This window comes from Alligator sinensis, unplaced genomic scaffold (assembly GCF_000455745.1).
Source record: "Alligator sinensis unplaced genomic scaffold, ASM45574v1 scaffold460_1, whole genome shotgun sequence".
NCBI lineage: Eukaryota > Metazoa > Chordata > Crocodylia > Alligatoridae > Alligator > Alligator sinensis.
This window is the reverse complement of record NW_005842553.1, coordinates 412,519-435,360: the sequence shown is the minus strand read 5'-3', so window position 1 is coordinate 435,360 and position 22,842 is coordinate 412,519. Positions and strand designations below refer to the sequence as shown.

General features: G+C 42.1%; 1 protein-coding gene across 1 annotated transcript in view; it reads left to right on the top strand.

Moving 5' to 3' along the window:
- Positions 1-1,401: 1,401 nt before the first annotated feature.
- LOC112551671 (receptor-type tyrosine-protein phosphatase T-like) overlaps positions 1,402-22,842 on the top strand; it is a gene marked incomplete at its 3' end in the record, with an annotated part of 373,371 nt that continues 351,930 nt past the window's right edge. The window contains exon 1 of the mRNA XM_025213841.1: positions 1,402-1,597. Coding sequence (XP_025069626.1) covers positions 1,528-1,597 — 70 coding nt within the window. The remainder of the gene's footprint in view (positions 1,598-22,842) is intronic.

Here is a 22,842-nt window from a genome sequence, read left to right as displayed (position 1 = left end):
GGGGGGGGGGGAAGGGGGGGCTTTATGGAAATGAGTCACTATTGATGCAATACTACCCCCTACTGGTTATCAATGGAGGGGCACAGTCCTTTGGCTGCTTGCCTTTGTATGTAATAAAGAGCATGAGAATAAAGAGAAAACAGTTATGGGGGGGGTGGGAAGTGAAGTCAGGAAAGGGGATAATAAGGATGGGGCCAAAATTTAATAATTAGGGGACCTATTAGAATCAGTGAGGAAATAGTGGTGCATTGAACCTGAAGTGCTTTTAGTAAATGCACTGAGATTGCCAAAGAACAGAACTGAAGTTTCTTTTAAAAGTTAATTTGCCATCACAAAAAATATTCCTGTTGTGTTGCTGATTAAACAGTCACTTCATTCTGGGGGAGCTGGTCATTGCTTTGCAAATCCCAGCTCAGATGACAGATCAATATCAATATGTCTTTTAGGTTTTTAAAAAAGGTTTGATGCAAAGGCAGGAAAATAAAACCCTGCTCTTTTCTCTTTTCATTTATAAAATGAAAGGAGCTCGGGAAAGCCAATTTGCAGTCTTCTTATCAGAGTCACTGTTTTAAGTGTGTGTGTGTGTGTGTGTGTGTGTGTGTGCATGCGTGTGCCATCTGTGTATAGCCTGCTCATGTAGCAGCAGTACATGGTGTGATTAGGTATTTAGCAGCTAACTCCTTCCAAAGTAAAGTGAATAATGATGAAAATTACTATTTTCAGCTGAAAATGCCTGTAAGCTATTCATAAGAGCTGATCTAATAATGGACCCCCTGAAACCTGCAGTTTTTCTCACTCTTCTAATTCTAGCAGGGGGTTGCTTCTTCACTTTCTGTCTCAGTGCTGATCTTGGGCTTAGCCACAATTTCAGTTCTTTGGCTATTTTGCATTTACCATTTTCACTTTGCCTTCTCACTAGAACAGCGTGTGTATAGGAAACCTAGATGTGCCTGCAAGATGCTGTACTTCACCCCCACTCCCCACCCCACTAGGAGTGGGTTGGTGTACTCCACCGAGCAGCAGAATGGATTCAAAGCTGAGAAAGAGCCTTAATTCAGGAAAATAGTTTAGTGCCTCCTATTCTGTATGTGTTCGCAAATGCCTAACCCCAGCTCCCTGCGAGATTTTTTACTGCTTCTTGAGTACAAAAGCTTCTTAATTACATGATTTCCCTGCGGGCTGTCCTCCATCAAACAAGAGCTGGAGTGCAGAATGGGTTTCACTAGCTGAGGTCAATAAAAGTCTGGTTAGTGATAGTGGGTGTGAGCAAGGGAGAGAAGCAGGCAGGCGTTAGGACTCAGGGGAAATTTCTCGTCTCTGTCTCTCCTCTCTCCCCCCTCTTTCCCCCTCCTGCTCTCCCTCTCCCTTCTTCAATCAGTTTGTGCTACTCATCAGATCAGGATAGCCGCTTCAGCTCCGAGATACATCTCCAACTCTCTGATATACCAATGCAGGGGATATTTGGGAGGCACACCGAGATACAGCTGCACTGCTACAGCGGGAAGGGAATGTGAACTCCGGGGAAGAATGAACAGGATCGCCACGATTGTCTGGCTGTTGCAGCTGTTGCAAAAAGCAGAGGGGCAGGTCTTTCCAGGTGAGTTCATCTGCTCGTCCCTTGTTCTGAAGGGAGCCCTCCTGAATGCTTTCCGCTTGGCCCGGGGACAGCCGAGAGGTTTGCATTGCAGAGCATTGTGTCCGTGGAAATGCTGCCCCTGCTCAAGTTTGTCTTTTGCGGTGAGTTGCTTGCTCTGCGCTTTGTGTTGGGGAGATTGACCTTATCTCGGGCTGCGTTCGTGGGTTGAGACCGAAAGCGGTGCAGTGTGCCGAATGGTGTCATTTGCTTTTCCTTTTTTTCTATACCCCCTCCCCTTCTTTCATATCAAGCTGCTGGGGGTTCTTCCCTGGGAGATCGTGAGCTGGAAAGAATAAGAATAGACTTGTCTGCGAAACCCTGGAGTCGGCAAGGAAAAGAGCGATCGTGTTCAAAGTCCTTGTCGCACGCGGTGTCTGTCACCGGAGCCGGCGCTGCCTCGGCCCTAACGCGGATTTGTCGAGGCTCCGTTATGTTTGCTTGGCTCCACGGAAGGTGTGTGTGTGTGTGTAAGAGTGAGTGTGAGTGAGAGTGAGTGTGTGTAGATTCTGTTTTATGTCTAGCCGATGTGGGGATAGCACGTTACTTTAAAAGTTGTGGCGTGTGTGCAATGCGAGCATCTCCTTCTTTCTTAGACTCAAGACACTCGAGTCCTTTTTATAGCAAGCAGTTGTTCTGTAGCAAGGACGGGGCTGAGCATTTGAAAAATGTGCCACCTCGGGATGCCTCGCTATCCTCTACCTTTAAACCGAAGTCAGACAACATTTTTAGAAGTTCAGGGGCAGCTTTTTTTTCTCTCTCTCCCCACTCCTCGGGAGCCCAAAGTTTGAATAACTTTCTCTGGATGGTTGAGATGCTTCGACTCGTTTCACACTTGTCGGGATCTGTCACTCTGATCTTCAGAAAGATGCGGCTTGAGCCATGTGTGCATTAGGAGGAGCCTCCTATTACTGCCCACCCCCAGCAGTTCCTTGAAGCATAGTTGAAATGACTTTAAGATGAGTGGTGCCTATTGAGCCAGTCTGCTGCTTTTCTTAGCCTTATAAATCAACCAGAAAGTGTGGAGAGTGATTTGTGTTTTCTCCTGGGTCCTTCTTGGTGTGCAGTTTTCCTTTAGAAGATTCTTAATATATACCTCCCATCTCACATTGTATCAGTACATTTACACGTGTCTCCTCTCACCTCCTTTTCTCTTCACAACCTAAACCAAAAAGTCTTTCTTCTCTTTGACTACAAAATGAATACAAACAACTTCCTGGCCCAACCCCTGCTTTAGTGAGGATACATGCAGGTCATTGCTACTTGTCTATGTGTACTCCAGACCTCAAGCACGGGTGTCCAGGACACTTGAGTTCAGTGCACCTTGCATTGTGAAAGGGTTTTCTTAGCTAAGAGGCTGAGAGAGCACTAGTGACTCTTGTATGGGTCCTTTAAAGTATAAATATCGGCAGGTAGTAAATATTGACTGTGCACTCAGCCCAAAGAAATGGGATCACTGCAAAATTGTTTAAAGGAAAGCTTCGCATGAAGAGGGGCGAGTAGGTAGAAGAGACCCCTTTCAGCTTTGAAGTAGATGTTGAAGTGAATCCAGTGGTGTTTAATAACAAAACTACAGTAGTCTGTTTAGATTGCTAGGCAACTGTGCACTCTATCAGATTCCTTAAAAACACTGGGAAATGTAACCTTGTTAAATAGCTCCCTTCATGAGTAAAACCATACGTGGAGGGGTTTTTTAATGGGTATTTAGACTGTGATTTCAATATGCATATGATTGGAACTGGCACAAATTGAAACTGTACCGTAGATTTTTAATGAATCATTTAGCCACTTGCCTAGGGAAAAATCTATTTTAAGTATGTTTCCAAACTTTTTTTGAGAGAGACGGACTTTTGGGAGATAGATAAATGGCAAAGGGCTGAACATGTCCAAGTGTAATGAAAGCAAATGGCTGAACAGGGTGAAAATATTCTCTTGTCATTGTTGGTTAAGTGGGAAAGCTAGGGTTTGGTCTGCTTGAACTTGTGCTTTACTATTCAAAGTGATAAAAGGATCTCATTTTTAGATATAAATGGGGCTCCTGAGTTGCTTCAGTGAATGAAATTGCAGAAAGTGGTTTCTCTTTTTGAATAACTATTAACTGCTGAGTTCTGAATGCCCTCTTATCAATTTTCTCAGATAATATTCAGATGATAAAAGCAAATAGACAAAATGTACAAACACCCCTCACCTCTTAGATGCTAGTGACATACTGAGTGTTGTGACTCTGCTGTAGTCACTGTACTTCTAGTGTCTTCCATCAGGTGGTGCTCTCTCCATAACTATTAAGATGAAAATATTGCTTGTCTACTGTGTGATTGAAATTTTTTTTTTCAAAGCGTAATGTGTTTATTCAATAGCCTTTTGTTAAACATTGTGAAAAGTCATTGTGCAAGCAGTTGGCTGCTTTTATTTGTTTTTTTGTATGGTAATGTAAAAATGGGGAAGCCAAAAGTTTGGTGCTAAAAGCAAAACAACATGCAATGCCCCCCTGTTTTGCCCAGTTCCTTTCTCATCCTGTCCATAAAACTTATGAGAAATACTCTTGGAAATATAACAAAAAGATAATGGTTTTCTCCTGGGACTCTGTTTCATAGTGGGTTATCTTGTTAATCCCTTTTGTTGTCTCTTCTTGTTTATATAATTATTGTGTTGTGCTGTTTGTAATATTTTTTCTTTATTTCTCACCTTTTATTACTTGTTTTAGTTGCATGCTATTTCTAACTTTTTTTTAAATATAACTCTACTGATCAGTTCTTGAGATTTTAAACTCTCTATTAGCCACAAGTTCTACATCCAATTTCATCGATTTTTCCCTGAACCCATAGCAGTAAAATTCAGAATGAATCTATCAGCCACTGATCCTTATTTCAGTAACTTTCCTTATGGGGAAATATTTCTCATTAAAATGTGTGTGTATTACATATTGTCTGACTAGTTGAACATGTAGGACTTGTGACTCTTGTGCTCTTCGGTGTGGTTTTATTGCCAGTAGAAATCATGGAGATTAAATTTATTTACATCCTTGAAATAACATTCAGGGAAAAACTGGGACAGTGAGCTGTATGGGGATTGTTCACCTGAACAAGCTAGGTGGATTAGTTAAACACTATAGCCTCTTCCATTAACATTGTTGATTATCAGCAATGTCCAAATGCTTGAGGGCACTGATATAGTGCAAGAAAGAAAAGGAAAGGGCATATGTTACATAAATATTTCTAAATGTTGATGCTGGGTCATAAAAGAAAAACAACTACTGATATATATTTGAATCTGGTGTTGGCAGGGAGGGATGGGATGAGGAGAGGCTAATGAAGTTAATTCATTTCCTAGCAGATTTTGTCATCAGTAAATTGGCAGTGAAAAGTGAATCTTACAGGGTCTGCTACTCTTTGTGGCAATTGTTAACAATGTAGCCATTTAACTCAATAATCACTTCCCACTCCCTCTGGGGAACTGTTAGCAGTACAGTTCAACTTTATTTTTCTTCCTGGCTGGCTTAATTTGTTTTCTAATAAATGAACAATTAATTTTAGAAAGGTGTTGGAAAACTGTTTTTTTTCCCCCTATAGCCATAGTAAAAGGTTGCCATATGTTAAAGCTGGGAGAGTTCTACATCTCCAAGTCATAATCCCTCTGTTTTTCCAAACACACAGTCTATCCAGCCTCATCTATGATTCCAGCACATTACTTTGGCTTTCTAATTTTTTGTGTGGGATCTTGCAGCATCCTCCACATGCAGTCCCAGTCACTTCAGTTTTCTGTAGCATTATGGGAATGATTCTGGATCCTTTCTATAGAATACTGTAGTATGCTCAATTTTTCTCTACGTTTGTTGTTGTTGTTGGTTGATTTTTTAAATAAAGCATCATACTCTGTTACTATGGAAACTAGTGTGGTACCAGAGGTATATGTAAAATGTTACAACCCTCATAAAATATGATAGGGGAAGGGGCTGCTTCTTATAGGAACAGTTATTCATGTTGTATATAAAAGCCTGCTGAGCAGAGAAAAGAAAAGTTGATCTGTTCAGTATTTTCTTGACAGATTAATGCCTAGGTATGTCAGTGTGTGTTTGCTTTTTTCCTCATACTGTTGTTGGTGTGCTGCTATTGCTGTTGTTGTTGACGTCGTCTTTGTCATCATTGTTATTAATGTAATACATTGTTCTCATTATTTATTAGTTGTTGTACTGTGTTGGCTGGTGATCTTATTCATGAGATGAACTAAGAAGAATTGGCCAGCTTTGCTTTTTTTTAGTTGAATGGGATTTACTGATTATGGGATGAAGATTTGGCTTTATATGGATTTGGGTGCTAAAGATATGCAGGGAAGTCTGAGCATTTTAGTCCTAGGATACGTACCTTCAACTTGATTTGAAGTCGATGTAACTTGGCACTTCTGGAAAATGGCAGAGAGGTGTTTGCAGTCAGGCAACTAAAATTTGATGTTGCATCTAAATTAACCGTTTCTCAGCTTGTTAACACATGTGAAAAAAAAGAATGACACTACTTGTCTCGTATTATCACAGAGCGATGTTTTGAAGCCTAGTTAATATTCACAAAGCTATCTGCAATTCTTGGTTGAAAGGAAATTGTGTGTGTGTGTACATGTGTACAATTAATTTCCTAATCTTTATAAATATTATTAGTAGAAGGAGGGTAATGTGCGTCCCCTTACTTTTTAGATGATACTTGCTCCAGACCTGTGCCCTAATTTTTTTGTAACCTGTAGGAAATAATCTTTGATGTTAGATTCCTTCAAAACCCCTCATGCTGTTTGAAAAGTTCTAGGTTCCACTTCCAAAATTGGCAAGATGGTATAATTCCTAAACAGACTATGGTGTACCTGATTTCACTGTATGTTTTACTGATACTGAGCAGCACAACTTGGCTCATTTACACTGGTGGATTTTAGCTGTAGTGTCCCTTTTTCTTAGTCAAACATTTTTCTTCAGATTCCTCAGATTTTCCTGTATTAACAATGCACTTCCATTCTCACCATGTACCACTACTCAGCTATAATTTCCACTTGGCTCACACCCACTTATTCAAGAAGTCATTATTTGGTAAAGAATTAAGCAAAGCATGAATGCATTATGCTCATGAGTAAGAGTTTTGCAATCTGTCCCTGTGTCTTTTTGTGCACTTGTAGTTATATAGTAAACTGTTATTGCTCCTGTTCATTATTGCAAAATCTAAACTCGTATATCTTCATGGTAGAAAGATGATTACTGAGTCTTAATCAGACTATACACCATTTAATCAAGCCCAATTTTTTCTAATATCTGATAAATGCACACCATCTATCTTCCCCTAGTTTTGGAATGTCAGAAACAGGGGTGGCACCAGCCTCTTCCCGGTGAGGGGGGCTGAGGTGGGTTAGACAGAAAACTAAGGGGCTGGACTGTAGGTGGGAGTGGGGCAAGCTCAGCTGCACAGAGGGGAGGAGCAGCACTGGGAGTGGTGGCTATGGTGGGGCTAAGGCAAATTTTGGGGTAGCTCTAGCCCCTCAAGTCCCCCCCTAGCACTACCCTGGTCAGAAACATTGCATACTGGATCTTGGAGCATTAAAAACTTAAAAAAAAGAGATTGTAATGAATTAGTAAATCAATATAAAGACTTTTGAAGATCTGATATATAAGTAAGTGTATTACCTAAATAACATTAGCATTCCATAATATAGTTCTGGGTAACAAGAAGAGAGGGCAGCAGGGAACTTGGTTACCTCAAAATGCATCAGTTGAATAATTAGTTTCCTTTAGGTTATCTCTCTTGATCTTCCCCCCCACTCCTCCCATTCCTTTAATAACCTTTAACTTAATTCAAAGCCAGTCCTTCAGGTTCTTGTTTCCTTGTGTCCTCCCAGGACTGTGGACTTAGGACCTCAAGTAGACTCAAAATTAATTTGACTTTATAGACTTTGGTATGGTGTAATTGAAGCGGTTATAAAATGATTGAGCTGATCATACATTTTAAGAGGGTGGAGCCTGGCACTCTATCCCTTGTTATTTTGAGTTCCAACATACAGAGAGGCTGTGGGCTTTGACAGCTGATGATGTTGTGTGGGCACAGATCAGTGTAGCAGTCTGAACAGTCTTCAGCTCTGCAAACATCTTTATTCAGCTATGAAGCTACTTTTTGTGAAGAAAATGCTCATAGTATCCCATGGCTCTCTCTCTCTCTCTCATTGGCTACAAAGGACCAACTCACGGGATCATAATGAATTCTAAGTTATTGTATGGGATGTGAAGTTGGCAATAAAATCATAAATGCAAACTTTGAGTTATGAGGGGTACTGGTCACCTTAGTTCATGTGCGTACACACGCATATGCATACATACGCACGCACACACGCACGCGCACACACACACACACACACTCACTCACTTAAACCCATGTAATTTAAACCCATGTAATATAATGTACAGTAGCTGCTGTAGTGATTGCAAGAGTACTGGTGTCCGTATATCTACCTATCTGAGGCCCTGGAGTCTGCTGTTGATGGTCAACTTCCTTCAAGGCAATGTCTTCTCCAGAAGGGGGTTGCCAGCTTATCCTTCTGTTTTGGTAGGTCAGGGGCTGGATGAGAGGGCGCCACTGAGGGTCATGCTTCACTGTCTTTTATCCCTTTCTGGCAGACTTGTGTGATTCCCCCAGCATCAGCTGTTAGTCACAGTCACTGGAGGTTTTCACCCAGTGGTGTAGTTTTGGGAGTCAGTTTGTGATTTTGATTCATTAACAATGGTATTGTTAAGGGTTGCAGGAATAGTCAGTAGGATGGGCTCAGTCCCAGGAATCAGTTGCTTGGCTTGATTAGCCAAAAATGGTTTTTGGAATTGAGTTTTGTAACGGTAAATTCCTTTGGCTAGGCTATTGTCATTTAATTACCTACTGATCACCATACATACTGGCATTCACTCAAGGACCAGCCCAATTTAGCAGATTTTATCACTTTACAATTACAATTTCAATGCAGTTTTTAACAATGGTCCAGGGTATAACTTCATTCTACAGGGAGTACATTCCTTAAGGATTTAAAAGTATAAAATAATAAAATATTTTTAAAAGCCTTGGTAAAGGTGAGACAGATGAAGTATAAAAATGCACAGTGAGAAATATATAAAAATTCAGTGCGAGGTAGTGAGGATCAAAGGCTACTGGGGACAGTAAGTGAGTTAGGTTAGCACCAGGATATATTTACAGTCTTTGAAGTGGATATTTTAGGGGTTTTTGTTTTCTTTAGTGACACTGAGTTTAATATGTAAATGTAGTTTCTAAGTTTCTCCTATAGAAAGCCACTTCAGCTTTCTGGCTTGCTCTGAGCCTTGCCACACCTATGTAATGAATGTGCTAGGTCTTTGCCAATACTTAGAAGGAAAAAAGAAATGCACAAAATGGGGATGGGGAAGGGGGTGCAGGCAAGAAGGGGCTTCTGTTATATCAATGTCCAAAAGGGAAATGTACAAAGGGGAATTTTTGCTACACAGTTTGTCTCTCTTTTTGCTGTCAGCTAGAATATCTTCAGTTCTGAGATAACAAACGAAATGGTAGAGTTTACCATGGCCTCTTTTCATTCATACCTTGTCATGATCTTGGGTTCATGCCAAGATACTGACTCTGTGTTAAATCATTGAGAAGAACTCCAGACTGCAACTAAATTGGTGACTCAGCTTTTAAAGCTGCATGGAAACAAAGGTGAATAGCTACCTTACCTGTCCCCCATCATACTGTAAAGCAAAAACATCAACAGGATACTTACAGTGAATCCAGTGATAATATTAAGTTATATTACATTATGTTATATTATATTATGCTATATTATTATTTTGAGGTCTGATCCTTTTTTTGTTTAAGTTAATGGGGAAGAAATCCTACTGATATCAACAAGAAGAACAAGGCATTTGTATGGTACTTTTAATGTTCTTGTTTGAATTTCTGCTTTATGAATTGAGGTATTACAGGGTAAGGGTTTATCATTATTACTTATATGACCTGTAGCAAAGTCCACATTAATCTTCATTTTCCAGAAGTACTGATTCAAAGCCACGTGTTTGGAAATGGAAGAGAAAACTCCCACATATGAAAGGGGGTAACTGCATATAGCATACATTTGCCTACGATGGTCAATTTTTAAACCAAAGCACTAGGCTAAGTACAGGCAGTCACAAAGCCCAAGGCTGAATTGATTCAGTCTTCACAGGTTAGTCTAAGCTGTATACACTGAACCGATAAGCAAGTGAACAGACATTCACTTTTGATTCTGGAAACGCAGCCACATGCCTGCAGTGGCCCCAGCCAGAAGCCAGGAGATGCTAGAGCATACCTCCCTGCTCAGATGGAGCAGACTAGCCAGCCCAGCCTGGCGAGCTTGGGGCAAGGCTAGCCAGCCCAGCCTGAGAGGCAGGGAGTCTACAGGGGAGGTATAAATGCTGGGGGACTGTGAATTATCTTGAATCTGGAGGTCATCTGGGACAGAAGTTCATTAAACCTATTTAACTTAAATCGGTTAAGGCTGATACTACATCCATCCAGGTTTATCTTTAATCAATTTTAGCCATTTTGAAAGCGGTTTATGTGCACTGAACTTCTGTTGTGTTACAGATTAGAACTGGTTTCTGATCAGTTATACTGGTTTATGTGTCATTTCTGTCCTTAGCCCTAGAGCTTGGAGAAGCAGTACAAAAATTGATTTTGCTATTGATAAGAAGATTAAAGAAAATTTATTGTTAAGAAGATTACAGCAGTGATAGTTGTAGTCTCATGGGGAAGGGTATGTGTAGTTGGATCCATTTAGTGGTGGTAGGGTGCAAAAGATGGAGAGAAGATACTGTCTGTTTGTTTATAGCAATATATTAGGTATTAATGAATGAGCAAAGGAATTGTTCCCATCAGTAATATGGAACCTGTTCACTGCTGCACTTTATCTTTTCAGGACACAGATTTTCTGTATATCTATGCTCACTTACATGGCAATAACATAGAGCTCATTTTTCATTTCTAGTATTGTTTAATAAGAATTAAATCTTCTATTGTACATACATACTACCTCATAAATTGTTTAGAAACCCTTGTAAAACTAGGTTGTAATATCCCTGACACATGCATCTCTGAGGCAATGGTAATTTGTTCTGAGTAAAGTATTGCATGTTTGGATTCATATTATCCCTGAAAACTAAAACATGTTCCTTTAGGTGATATGTGAATGGGCAGAGTCTGTATTCTTCTCTGAGCATGCATATCTGTATGCACATACACCCACTCACACTTGGAGAGTGTCCAAAACTTTCTTTTCCTTCCTGTATCTATCTGTCTTAAGAACTGCAAAATAAAACATTAATCTGCATTCTGTATTTCTAGGGTTTTCTGTATAAGATCTCCTGTCCCAGAGTTGCACGATCTGTAGTAGCAGCTAATGAGAACCACCTGCTCTTTCTGATGTGCTGAGTCAGCAGAACAGCTGAGCATCTTTATTCAGGAGTTTGTGTGACACACTGTCACAGAGTAGTAACAGTCATATCAACTGCCCTTTCTTAGCAAGGATTGGAAAACCATTCCTAGGAAATACTTTATTTGTAATGATTTTAATACTGCGGTAGTGCTTTAGGGGCACTTTTTGCTAGGTGTTTCACAAAAATGGAAGAAGTTCTTCAGGGCAGGGATCCAGTCATACAATCTAAACCAGGGATGGGCAATTATTTGGGCTGGAGGGCCACTCTAAGGAGTTTTGGTGAGCTATTGAGGGCTGGGCGGGGAAGTGAGGGGCCTGGGGAGATGCCAATTGATCCTGTCCAGCCTGTTGGCCACTGCTGGGAGCCTGAGGAGGGAGTGCTTCACCGCATGCTATTCCGCACTGCTTCAGCCAGGATTGGGCCAGGATGGATCAGGCTGCACAGCATGCAGACTCCACTGCCCCCCTGCATCCATCCCCTGCCCCCCAGCCAGCTTCCTGTTTGTGCTGCACAGTCCTGGAACTGTGGCTGCTGGAAGCCAGGCCTGCGTGGGACAGGGTGCGATGCAGTGCCAAGCAGCAGTCCTGTCTGCCCACCTGCCTGCTGTGATGAGTTTCTACCACTCTGATGCACCAGGGAAGTCAGGGGCAGCTGTCCTGGGCTGAGCCCCTATTTCCACCCCACCATCCACCATGGCTGGCATGACTTACTGCCTAGCGGTGCTGCGGCATCATCTGCTCATTATGGTGGGTGGGCGGGCCATGCTGCCAGGACTGCACAGCTGCAGCACTAACAGCAAGCTGGGTGATAGGAGGAAAGTACAGGGTGGGGTGGTGGGGCAGAGGAGTCTGCACCCTGCATGGCCTGGCTTGGCTCTGGCTGCGGCTGAGCAGAGTGGCAGAGAGCATAGCCCTAGCCTTCCCTCCTCAGGCACCTGGTGGTGGCAGGTGGACCAGATATGACCAATTGGCAGGCTGGATATGGCCTGTGGGCTGTCAACCCCTGATCTAAACATATAAAGAGTTAGAGGAGAGAAGGGAGACAAGTAATGTATTAGCAAAGCAAAATAGGTGCTGACTAGCAGATTATATGTTAAATTCCTCAGTGGGTTAGGCTGAAGGGAAAGCAAGAGGGAATGAGTTAATAGGAATAAATAGAAAAAAAGAAGGGCTAAGGGATAGTGAGGGGAGAGGGATGAAAATAAGTACAGAAGACAGGGTTAGTAAGGCTGGGGTTGGACTGAGAGAGAGGAGGAGCTGCAACAGAGGGAAAATAACATTCAGATGTTTATCTTCAAAGAGCAGAATTCAATGCTCTTCCTTCTGCCTCAGGATCTGGAAGGTGGCTGCTGCCTCTTTCTTCTTAACATTTGACATCCTCTAACTTACTCGATCTCCAAAATTAATTGAAAACAAAATTGAACATTTTTTTTTTATTTGTAGGCTGAAACTTGAGCTGTTAATTCTTGTTGAACACATGGTTTACATCATACTGTTTCTGTTCTCTAATTGGATAAGCATCTGTTTTGGAGTTGGGTTTGCAGTATGCATATTTGTATTGAAATATAATATATCTTTTGTTTGCTTAAAAATCACTGCTACTGAACTCGTTTGGAAGCGTGTTCATGACAGTCAAAGGCTAAGGGTCTCAAGTATAGCTAAAGCAAATTCCTTTGTCGTTGCTATTGTTTGAGTGAACGTTCACAAATGCTGTATTTGCTCTAAAGTCCCAGGATATTTATTTTCCAGTAATGATAAAGCATGGTCATATAAACAACAGGTATTTTGTTTGGCATTTTTTGCTCTCTGATCTACAATACTTTGCAGTTTCTGTTTCTACCCAAGTAAATCATTGTGATAGCAGCAACATCTGAAAACCTTAGTGGATCCTTTCTGTTCTGTGTGTGAGGCCTTTGCCAGGCAACATTGATGTGAGCATATAGTATTGTGTGGCAGCCAAGCTAAATTAAGCATCTAGAAGGCATTATGCCCATCAGCAAGCTGAAGCCAACTGCTTTCTTCTCCTCCCTGAAATATATCAAATCTAAACATTAATTTTAAAACAGTCCTTTATATTCCCTTGCTGGTCTAGGCTAAACAATTCATGTGATCACTCTCTGAATCAGATAGTCCCATTGGTCAGCAGTTCCTAGCTTTTACCCTCAGCCTCTGTGTGCTGGTTGCACATTGCCAGCATTGACATATTCTCTTTAGAGGGAAAATGTCTCACTGGGGCAGGCCTAAGCCTACTGATTGGGTCCCACTTGCAGAAGACCTGAAGGGAAATAGGCAATGATGGCTGTTTTGCTTGCCAGAAACAAAGACACATATTTCATGTTACTCCCATATGCATGCATGCATGCACCCCCTGCCGCCAACACAATTGCCAGAGATGCTAGTTTTTTGGAACTTGACTAATTACACTGAGACCAATTTTTTGTGAAAATGAGTTTTATAAAACCAAAGATCAATAGAAATTTTTCCACAAATGAAATCTAAAAATATATTCCCATGGAAATAAATTGCTTTAAACAAATATTTCCCTTTCAGCGGTTGAAATTCAGGCAGGACAGTGCTAAGAATCTTGGAGCAAATGATAAGCTATTCAATATATTACTGAAAATTGTCTACAGAATTTATTGTGGAGTTTCATCTTAGTGTAAAACTCTATAGCATGGTTCAAAACCCTTATACAACTATTATTTTTGCAGTGTCTTCTATAGAACTCACTTACATTTTAAAAAAAAACAACAAAAAAACTGCAGAGTTCATCCCCATTTAAATTCTTCAAAGTTTTTCTTAGACAGGTAATGCAAAAATGATTATAAGTAAAAGTTAGACTGCATTGGTTTAGATCGGGGTGGGCAAAATATGGCCCATGGGATGAATCCAGCCTGCCTAATGATTCTATCCAGCCTGTAGCTGCTCCTCTGAAGAACTGTATCCAGCCTGTGGCTGTCCTGGCTTTTGGTGCCTCTCTCTCTCTTCCTCCTTCCCCATGCCAGCTGGCTGCAGCAGCAGCCACTCCCTTCCCTGGTCTAACCCACCCTGTCCTGTCCCCCAGCGTATACTGCAAGGCAGCGGGTGCTGAACTCCTGCCCTGGCTTCTGCCCGAGGCTGTCTGCATGCAGCTCTCACCCTGCAGCCATTTGCAGACCAAACAGCCCAGTCTCAGGTGAACTGAAGCTCAGGTAAGTTTCTCCCCACTGGCAGGGGGAAGATGGCTGGGAGCTAGGAGTTATCTGGGCTCTGCCAGGCCAAGGCCTTGTAGTGATGTGGGTGCCATTGTGCTATGCTATAGTCCCACACGCCACTTCAGGCTACACCACATGGGTGCAGGTGGAGCTGCTGGTACGGTTCCTGGCTGACCCGGAGTCCCTTGCACAAAGCTGGGTCTGGCAGCCATGCCAGCTGCATCCATGTGGCCCAAAAAGGCACGTGGGAACACAGTGCAATATTGCCCTGGCTGCATGCCAGGGACTCAGGGGAGGAGGGAGAGATGCAGGGAGAAGTGGGAAACGCAGTGCAGCACCGGCCCAGACAGGCCCAGATAACCTGTGACTCCTGGCTCCGTTCTCCCTGCACCCTCTCCCCTGTGCCTGAGCCCCCAGCATGTGCCCGGGTCAGGCTGGTGCCATGTTGTGTTCCCTGCTTCTCCCCGAACCCCGCCCCTGGTGCCCCAAGTCCCTGGCATGTGGCCAGGTCAGACAGGAGCTGCTCCATTTGTGCCCAAGTGGCTTGAGGTGGTGTGTGGGAACACAACATGATGCCATGCTCCCTGCTGCCTTGACTGGCCAGCCACATGCTGGGGACTCAGGGTCGGGGATGGGGTGCAGGGCAAAGGTGGGAGCAAAGATTAGGTTCCCCTAATTCAGGGGTTGGCAATTTGGGGGTGGGGGGTGGGGTGCAGAGTGCCATTTAAGGAGTTTTGGTGATTTGTTCTGGGGGGAGGGGAGTGGAGGAGAGGGGTGATCTGGCCCGCAATAATTCACTAAAACTCCCTAAGTGGCCCTCCGGCCTAAATAATTGCCCACCCCTGGTTTAGATGTTTTGATTATTTTTTTATTTGTAACCACGTTAGGACCCTATGGTGTTAGGCCTTACAGAAACGCATAGAAAATGACAGTCATGGCATCAGACTCAAAGAACAGAAATTGTAACAGTAAACAAAAAGCATAGCTGCATGCAAACTGGATTTTACAGAGGTGTTACAAGTAACATAAAGAAAACTTAATTTTACAACACTTAAATTTTAGGCTTTATCTGTTCCTTTGAAGCACATATGTCTACAGGATTCATGATGCGACGATATTTTCTCTGGGCATGCCTCCACAAGATGTTTACTAGGCCTGTGCGAAGCGGCTAGTATTCGCTTCGTGTTCGGCTGATTCAGGGGGCAGTGATTCGATTCGGTGATTCAAGTCACTGTTCTGAATCAATTCGTCTGAATCTGATTTGGAGATTTGGCTGCTGCTGAATCAGCCAAATCTCTGAATCACACAGGCCTCATCCCCCGCCTGCTTTCCCAGCCCCAGCAATGGCTGCCCTGCCCACCCCAGCTCCTAACACTTTAAAAAAGAAAGCCCTCACTCACCGGCTGCTGTCCAGCAGGAGGCAATCCCTGCTGCCCCGTGCCATGTGGCTCTGTTATGAGCCCCCAACATGGCATGTGGCAGTGGGGGGCAGTGGGGATTGCCCCCCCACACTGGGCAGCACCCCGTGAGTTTGGGCTTTTTATTAAAGGGCCAGGAGCTGGGGTGGGCAGTGCAGCCATGGGAGGGGGGTCTGAGGGGGAGTCTGAGGGAGCGGGTGGGGGTTAGTCCCCTCCCCCCTCCTCTAACTCCACCTTCCCCAGCCCCTACTTACCAGCTCCAAGTCCGGGTTCAGCTCCCTGCTGCAGCGGGTGGGGACTGCCTGAATCACTAAAGCTCTCCAAATCTATTCCGAATCAGTTTGGAGAGCTTTTAATCAATTCGGGCCTTTTAATTGGTCTCCTGATTCGATTTGGATTTGGAGATCCGGCCACCAAATCGGACTGAATCTCCTCCAGATCGAATCAGCACCTGAAGCTTCGCACAGTCCTAATGTTTACTGCTCAGTTGACTAATTAGCTGCACAGTAAATATTATGCATCTACATGTGCATCTACCCTATTAGACTGGTGTAAATTAATTTACCCTACAGCAGGATAGTACTTGTAAATACTCATGCCCCAGCCATCCCCTCCACTGCATGTTGAGCTGGAGGGAGTAGCCCCAAGCTGGCAGGCTGGCCCCCCTGGGGCTCCAGCCAACCAGAGCTGCTCCACCCCAGCTTAATATGCTGTGCTCCTAAGCACATGTGCAGATGTAGCACCCGGGAGCAATAAGCTCCAGCGTTTATTCATGCACACTAATAGCACATGTAGATGTGTCCTCTGAGTACTAATGAATTCCCATGTCAAAGGGACTATTTTTAGTTTAATTTGTTTTTCAAAGGTTTATTATTTTTATCCTGGACTTTTCAGCTTCTAATCTGCTCTCATCGCTGGCTCAGTCACTGGATATTTCCCTCTACCGGCTCCAGTTTTGAACATTCTTTTCAGGATTCTGCAACCTCTGTGTGGGTTAACAATGGTGTCCCCTCAGCTCCCTCCAAGGACTTAGATGGCATTTGTATCTGGGAGAATGATAAAATAGGAGCTTAGCTGTATGTATTAACAAAAATCAGCATGTGGTAGAAATCAGCAAAGGGTGGCAAGCTCACAAATAGCTGACATACTGACTCTATTCATGCTGGATTAACCCTCAAGGTTGCTGAGGCTAGAGTCTGTAGAAAATAAGAAATTAAGGTAAAAATATCAACTCTGCATAATTAATTGTCCTGAAGTGAACCTACTGATCAAAAATACTCCTTCTAGAATAATCACTTTATATGTGACACAAATGTGCTAGTGTATTTATCCTATAGTTACATATACATTTATCTGAGCTGTAATTCTGAAGAATGGGAGTACCCAATATAAATGAGTTAGAATCCAGTTTACATTTTGGATACTGATGCATTTCAAATACATATGCTGTATATGAATATTTAGATGCATGTCAGTAAATAATAATGTGGGACATAGTATTTGTGCTCTTGGGAGGTTTGTCACAGTCTATCAAGATTTTCCTTTTTTTTTAAAAATGTGTATAGACCACCTTAGAGACCCTTGTTATATGTTACACTTTGCACATGTTGACTGTACTTAAAATGCTTGCATCTGAGCATTCAAGCAGGATTCAAGCAGTGCTCTTGTACTATAGCGAAGTTACATGTTTTCGAACAAGGAAGATCCCCCAATTGTATTGAGTAACATACGTTGTGTTAACTTGGGACTGCTGCATGGAGATGATAAAATCAATTGCAGTCCCACAGCCGGAACCTATAATCCAATGACTCTGGGTCCCAGGCCCAGGACCTCAAGGGAGTTTCTAACTGGCTCTGGTTGGCCCCCTGGGCTGAGAATGAAAGTTGGATGATTTTCAGTCATTGGGATTGCATTGGAACTGATTCAAGACTCCAGTGCATTACTATGATTTATATTTAGACAGGTCTCTGGAAGAATGTCTTGCATTTCAAAGCTTGTCTAACTTTACCTTAAATAACATAGTTTGTCCAATAAGAGATATCACCCTAAGAAATTCTTACCTCTCACATTTGACATCAATACTCTAGAACAGGCCTGCAGTTTATTTTATTTTTCCATGCCTACAATACACATGCACACATGCAAGCATAAACACAATGTTAAGTGAATACTATGCCTGCAGAGTCAGCACTTAAAATGTTATTAAATGCCAAAATGAAGCTTGCTTTGGCAGCCCTAATTCAGCCCCCTTCTTTATACACATTATGACATAGTCTCAAGTTACATAATCATATAGTGGGTTGTTTTTTTGCAGAGGTAACTTTTCTCATTCAGTGGACAATGTAGACCTGTCCTGCAGATGAATCAGGGTTCTGTAGAAAAGGAGACTTATCTGTAGTATCCCAGTTTAATTTCTTGATGAAACTGGAAGTATATAGTCCCCTGCCTTATTCCCTGCAGAAAGAAAATGAAGGAACTCATTATTAAGACTCTTGAATGCTACTGGGAGAACTGGAGGCTATTGATGTCTCTGCCAGAGTTTCAACCTGTGGTTGGGCAGCTCACTTAAACTTAGCTTTTCACAGGTGGTCACTAACTGTATCATTTTCTGGGTGCCTGACTTGAGACCCTGGGGTTTGATTTATAGAACTGCTGAGTACTCATAGCTGCAGCTGAAGTCAGCGGGAGGTGTGCCTTGAATATACAAATGCTATACATTGATGAACAGCTCTGAAAAATCTTAAATGTCTTAGGTGTCTCAAGTAAGGCACGTAAAATCTGTTGGCATTAATCTCCATTCCTCAGCCCCCAATCTTTAAAATGCTACCTCCTTTCCTCTCAGGTATTATGAAAATGAATTGTTTGTAAAGCACCTGGATGCTACATGAATGAGAACCACAGCAAAAGTCACAAGGAAATTAATAATTCTGTCTTTAAAGCAGGGTTGGTGGTAAATAATGCACAGGGTCACAGACTGAACAACTGGAATAAAATAAAATATGGAATGGCTGCTTATTCAGTGAGTACCATTGGTCACTGCATGGAACAAGGGTGGGGGGATTGCTATATTAAAAAAAAAGAAGTATGTGATCATTTAAAGACAGTATCACATGCACAAGAAGGTTGATTTAAATTTCTTGAATAATTTAAATTCTGGTAACTTCTAACATTTGAGAGCTTTAGCCTCAGCTTTCTGTAATGTAAAGTTTTGTGTTCTATGATTCACTGCATGATATAATCATTTTATACCCTATGTTTGTATCCAAACAAGCATCTTGCATGCAATTAAGCTCATTCAGTGCTTTGTTCACCTTAACAGCAACATTGGAGAGCTGTGGGGAGAAACTGGTTCTATTGCAATTAAATTGAATAATTGATTATTTGAATCCCATTAAGGAACAAAAAGGCAAGAAAATGGATTGTGTTTTTCATCAGCCAATTCAAGGGGACTCATGTCTTCAGAAAATTAACTCCAATTCTATTCCTTTTTTGTTGTTGTTTTTGAACATTTAAATTTGCATTATTAGGAGAGTTAATAATGAGTTCCTTCAAAATTTGTTCTTTTTTTATACCCTCAGGCACCCAATCTATTTCCTTCATTCTCCTGTTTTATTCTCTTTTACAAGGAATACGTAATATCCATCCCCTCCTCCCCCACCCAGTGTGTTTCATGTAATGCCCGTGACTGCCAACAAGTTATGTTCTAGAAAATAACTGTGTCACAGCAGCCGGTGTATTGGGCTGTGTACTCTTATAAAATATGCCTAATAAATATGCAAATCAATCCGTGCCCCAGGGCAATAAAGGTGGCTGGATTTATTTAAGCATCGCCTTTAAATTTTCCTATTCACTACAACAGCAGTGATTTAAAAACAGTACAATGGATCTAAATTCAGCAATTTAATAAAAAAGTTACAAGGAAATGCTTTGAGTGAGTTTCCCCTGAGGGGCAGGAGAATGTCTAATGGCTGCTTCAGAACTCAAATATAAGGGGTAAATGTATTTGGCTGGCTGCTGGACTGCATTGCAACTACTTCGGGCCACACTCTTTGGTAAAATAGCTGGAATAACCAGGCAGAAGTGGTTTGTTCGGAGGTAGGGACATCTTCCGATGCAATTGGTATATCAGCTCTCATACACCTCCTCTTGCCCTCTGTTGTGTATCACTGTGCTGTATTTGTGTACCGATGAGCAGAAACCTGACAAAGAATGCCTCGCATTCAAAAGCTTGTCTAACTTTATCCCAATTACATAATCAGTCCAATAAAAGATAGAACCCTAAGACATCCTTTCCACTTGCCCTGTCATTGTTACCTACTTATGCCTTGTTGGTTCCTTTTACAAAAAGCACATAAGATTGTTGAATGTTGTTGGAAAGTTAGAAGCCCTTCTGCTGAAAATGGGTCAGTAAATTTGGTAGAATAGCAGACATCTGAACAAGAGAAGATTACTAACACAGTGTCTGTGCAGCCTTCCTAGTGAGCCTGGGACTGCTGATGGAGACAACCTCTGTGCATGCCTTGCCCCACAAACTAAATGGCACAGAGAGCTCAGGTGTACCTCTGAGTATGTTGCTAGGGTGGTTGCTCAGGGTTGCTTCAAAGCTGTCTACACTGCCTAACCTGTAGACTTGGTCATACATGGAGCAGATATGAATGGATGGGATTTATTTCTCAACAGTGTTCCTGGGCTAGCTCAAGACCCTCAAGACATAGGTTAAGGGGATACAGAAATTACAGCTGATAAGTTAATTAACTTCTCTTCTTCATATATGGGTTCAATTGTGAGGTAAGTTTGTCTATCCCTATCTTGAGGAACCCTATACAGATCAGACCAATGGCAGGGCAATATGTTTTCCTTTCTAACTGATCATTCCATTGTGAAAGCCCATGATAGAACAAAGGTCTGGCATATTAGAACTGAGATATAATGGTAACTTGTGGTCTTCAGTAGCAGAGGAATTAAATAACAAGAAGAAATGACATAAACCATTGCTGCCACTTGGACAGGGTTTAAACTTTGTACTTCCTTTTTTATTCCTATCAAAAATACATTTATGTAACTGTTTAATTCCAAAGATGTATTTAGATTCATATCTAATGTATTAAAACACTGTAAACAAGGATTATATCCCCTTTTAGATAAATCACCTTGATTCCAAGGAGATTCTCTGGAGACAGAAAGTGTTTACAACACTATTATATATTAAGACAAATTGGAGTACAAGAACATTATCTAGAATATGTGTAATTACACAGGGAAACAATTAGAGCAATGCAATCCAAAATATCATGAATCAAAATTTCCCCTCTCTGCTCCAGTGTCACTTTATAATACTGCATTTCACCATTAATTAGTCTTGCAAAAGTCTGCATTGTTAGCGTACCTAGGAGAATCAAAGGTTTCTGACTCATAGTGCCAGTTTTTTTAGCTTCCAGGTGAAAATGAAACCTTGCCTTTTAAATCAGACTTTAGTTTTCCTTGATGACAAAGCAGCCAACAAAACACAATGTATTTTAAACAGGAACAGGGGTATGGTCTTCTGTCAGACTTTGTATTCTCAGGAATATCCAAATGGTGTGACACACAAATTCTTCACAGAAGGTGAAAGTGTTTTGCATGCCTTCCCTCCAGGGACTGGGTATCAGAAGATTGGGTCTTCCATTCCAACCTCTGTCACATTCTTGCTGTATTGCCTTGGGCAAATTAATCCTTCTATGACTTCTTTCATCTCTTTCTAAATGGGATATATACTGTTCATCTATTTCCCAGAGGTCTTGGAATGATTCCTGAATTTGCATTTGTAGAGGAGTCTGACTCTTCCAATGAAAAGTAATGGATGAATGTAAAGTAATTTCAGTATCTCTTTCTATCTTTTTCTCCTCCAAGAGTACCACGTAATGGGTTCTTTAAAAGAAGCCTTGAATCTTGGCAGACATCCATGGGCACAGATCTTTTGAAATCAATCTTTTAAACAAATCAAGGGTTTTGCCCAGAAGCCCCATATAACATACCTAAATGTGTAGTACTACAAGATGGGGAAGAGGAATGAAGAGAATGACTTACTGCATCAGCAGCTGGTGAGCTTACATGTTGAAGCCTATGCTGGAAGCTGATTGTTCTAATTTTGGTTGGGCAGGGGATCTTTAGGTAGGGGTTTAATGAACTTAAAGAGGTGGCTGGCTGAGTTTGTGGGCAGATCCTGGGGCTGGCTGCAATTTTCATGCGCTGAGCACAGCAGCCCCCCCCCAATATCTGGCCAAGGGGCCCCAGCAGTCCTGCCCCTCTCTACGGATTGCCACATGGCCCAAAACCACAGATTAACTACCTAATTAAGCCTGGAGAAGTCATTAATCTATGTGTTATTAAGCATGGATTAATGACTTCCCTGAGCTTAATCAGGGTAATTAAGCTGCAGTTGCAGGCCATCCCCAAGCAGCGGGCCCAGCAATTTTGGTGTGCTAGTTGCAATAATAATAATAATAATATTAATAAGCAGCTTACTGGCAAGCAGAGTTTTGGAGCATGGGGGGTAGGGGGAAGGTAGAGGAGGACAAGGGATTGTGGGGGCAGGGAGGAGCTGCTCACAGCAGGAAGGATGGAGGCTGCAGTAGCTGCTTTCAGCCTCCATGCTTCCTGCTGTGAACAGCCCTGCCCCCACTCCTCCCTGATCCCTTGTCTCCTTGCCCTTTCCGTGCTCTAAAACTCTCTGCTTGCTGGCAAGTTTGCAGAGCCTGCCATTGTTTGCAGAACCTGCCTGAATTTGCAGTTTCCACAAAAATTGCAAGTGCGAATTCAGAAGATCCCTACGTTTAGGTGGTACTAGAAGCTAACGGTGGTCTGTGTGTTTTCAGAATTTGTTTTAGGTACATACCAATAGTGCATGCATACATAGCTGTCTTTTGTCTCTCTTGCTCCCAAATAGCCAAAATATCTGAGGTTAGGTTGCCAAATGAAATCAGCGTTATTGTTTTAGATCTGTAGTTAGCTGTACTTAGCATGATTGGGGTAAGCTGTATGGGAATGCTGTCTTCAGTTACAGGCTCCTGCTGCTTTTGGTAAGGTAGGTATACCCATGCTGGGACATTTCTACAGGAATTGTTTGTGTAGATGCTGAAACTCATCTTATTGTTAGGATAATCCATAGCAG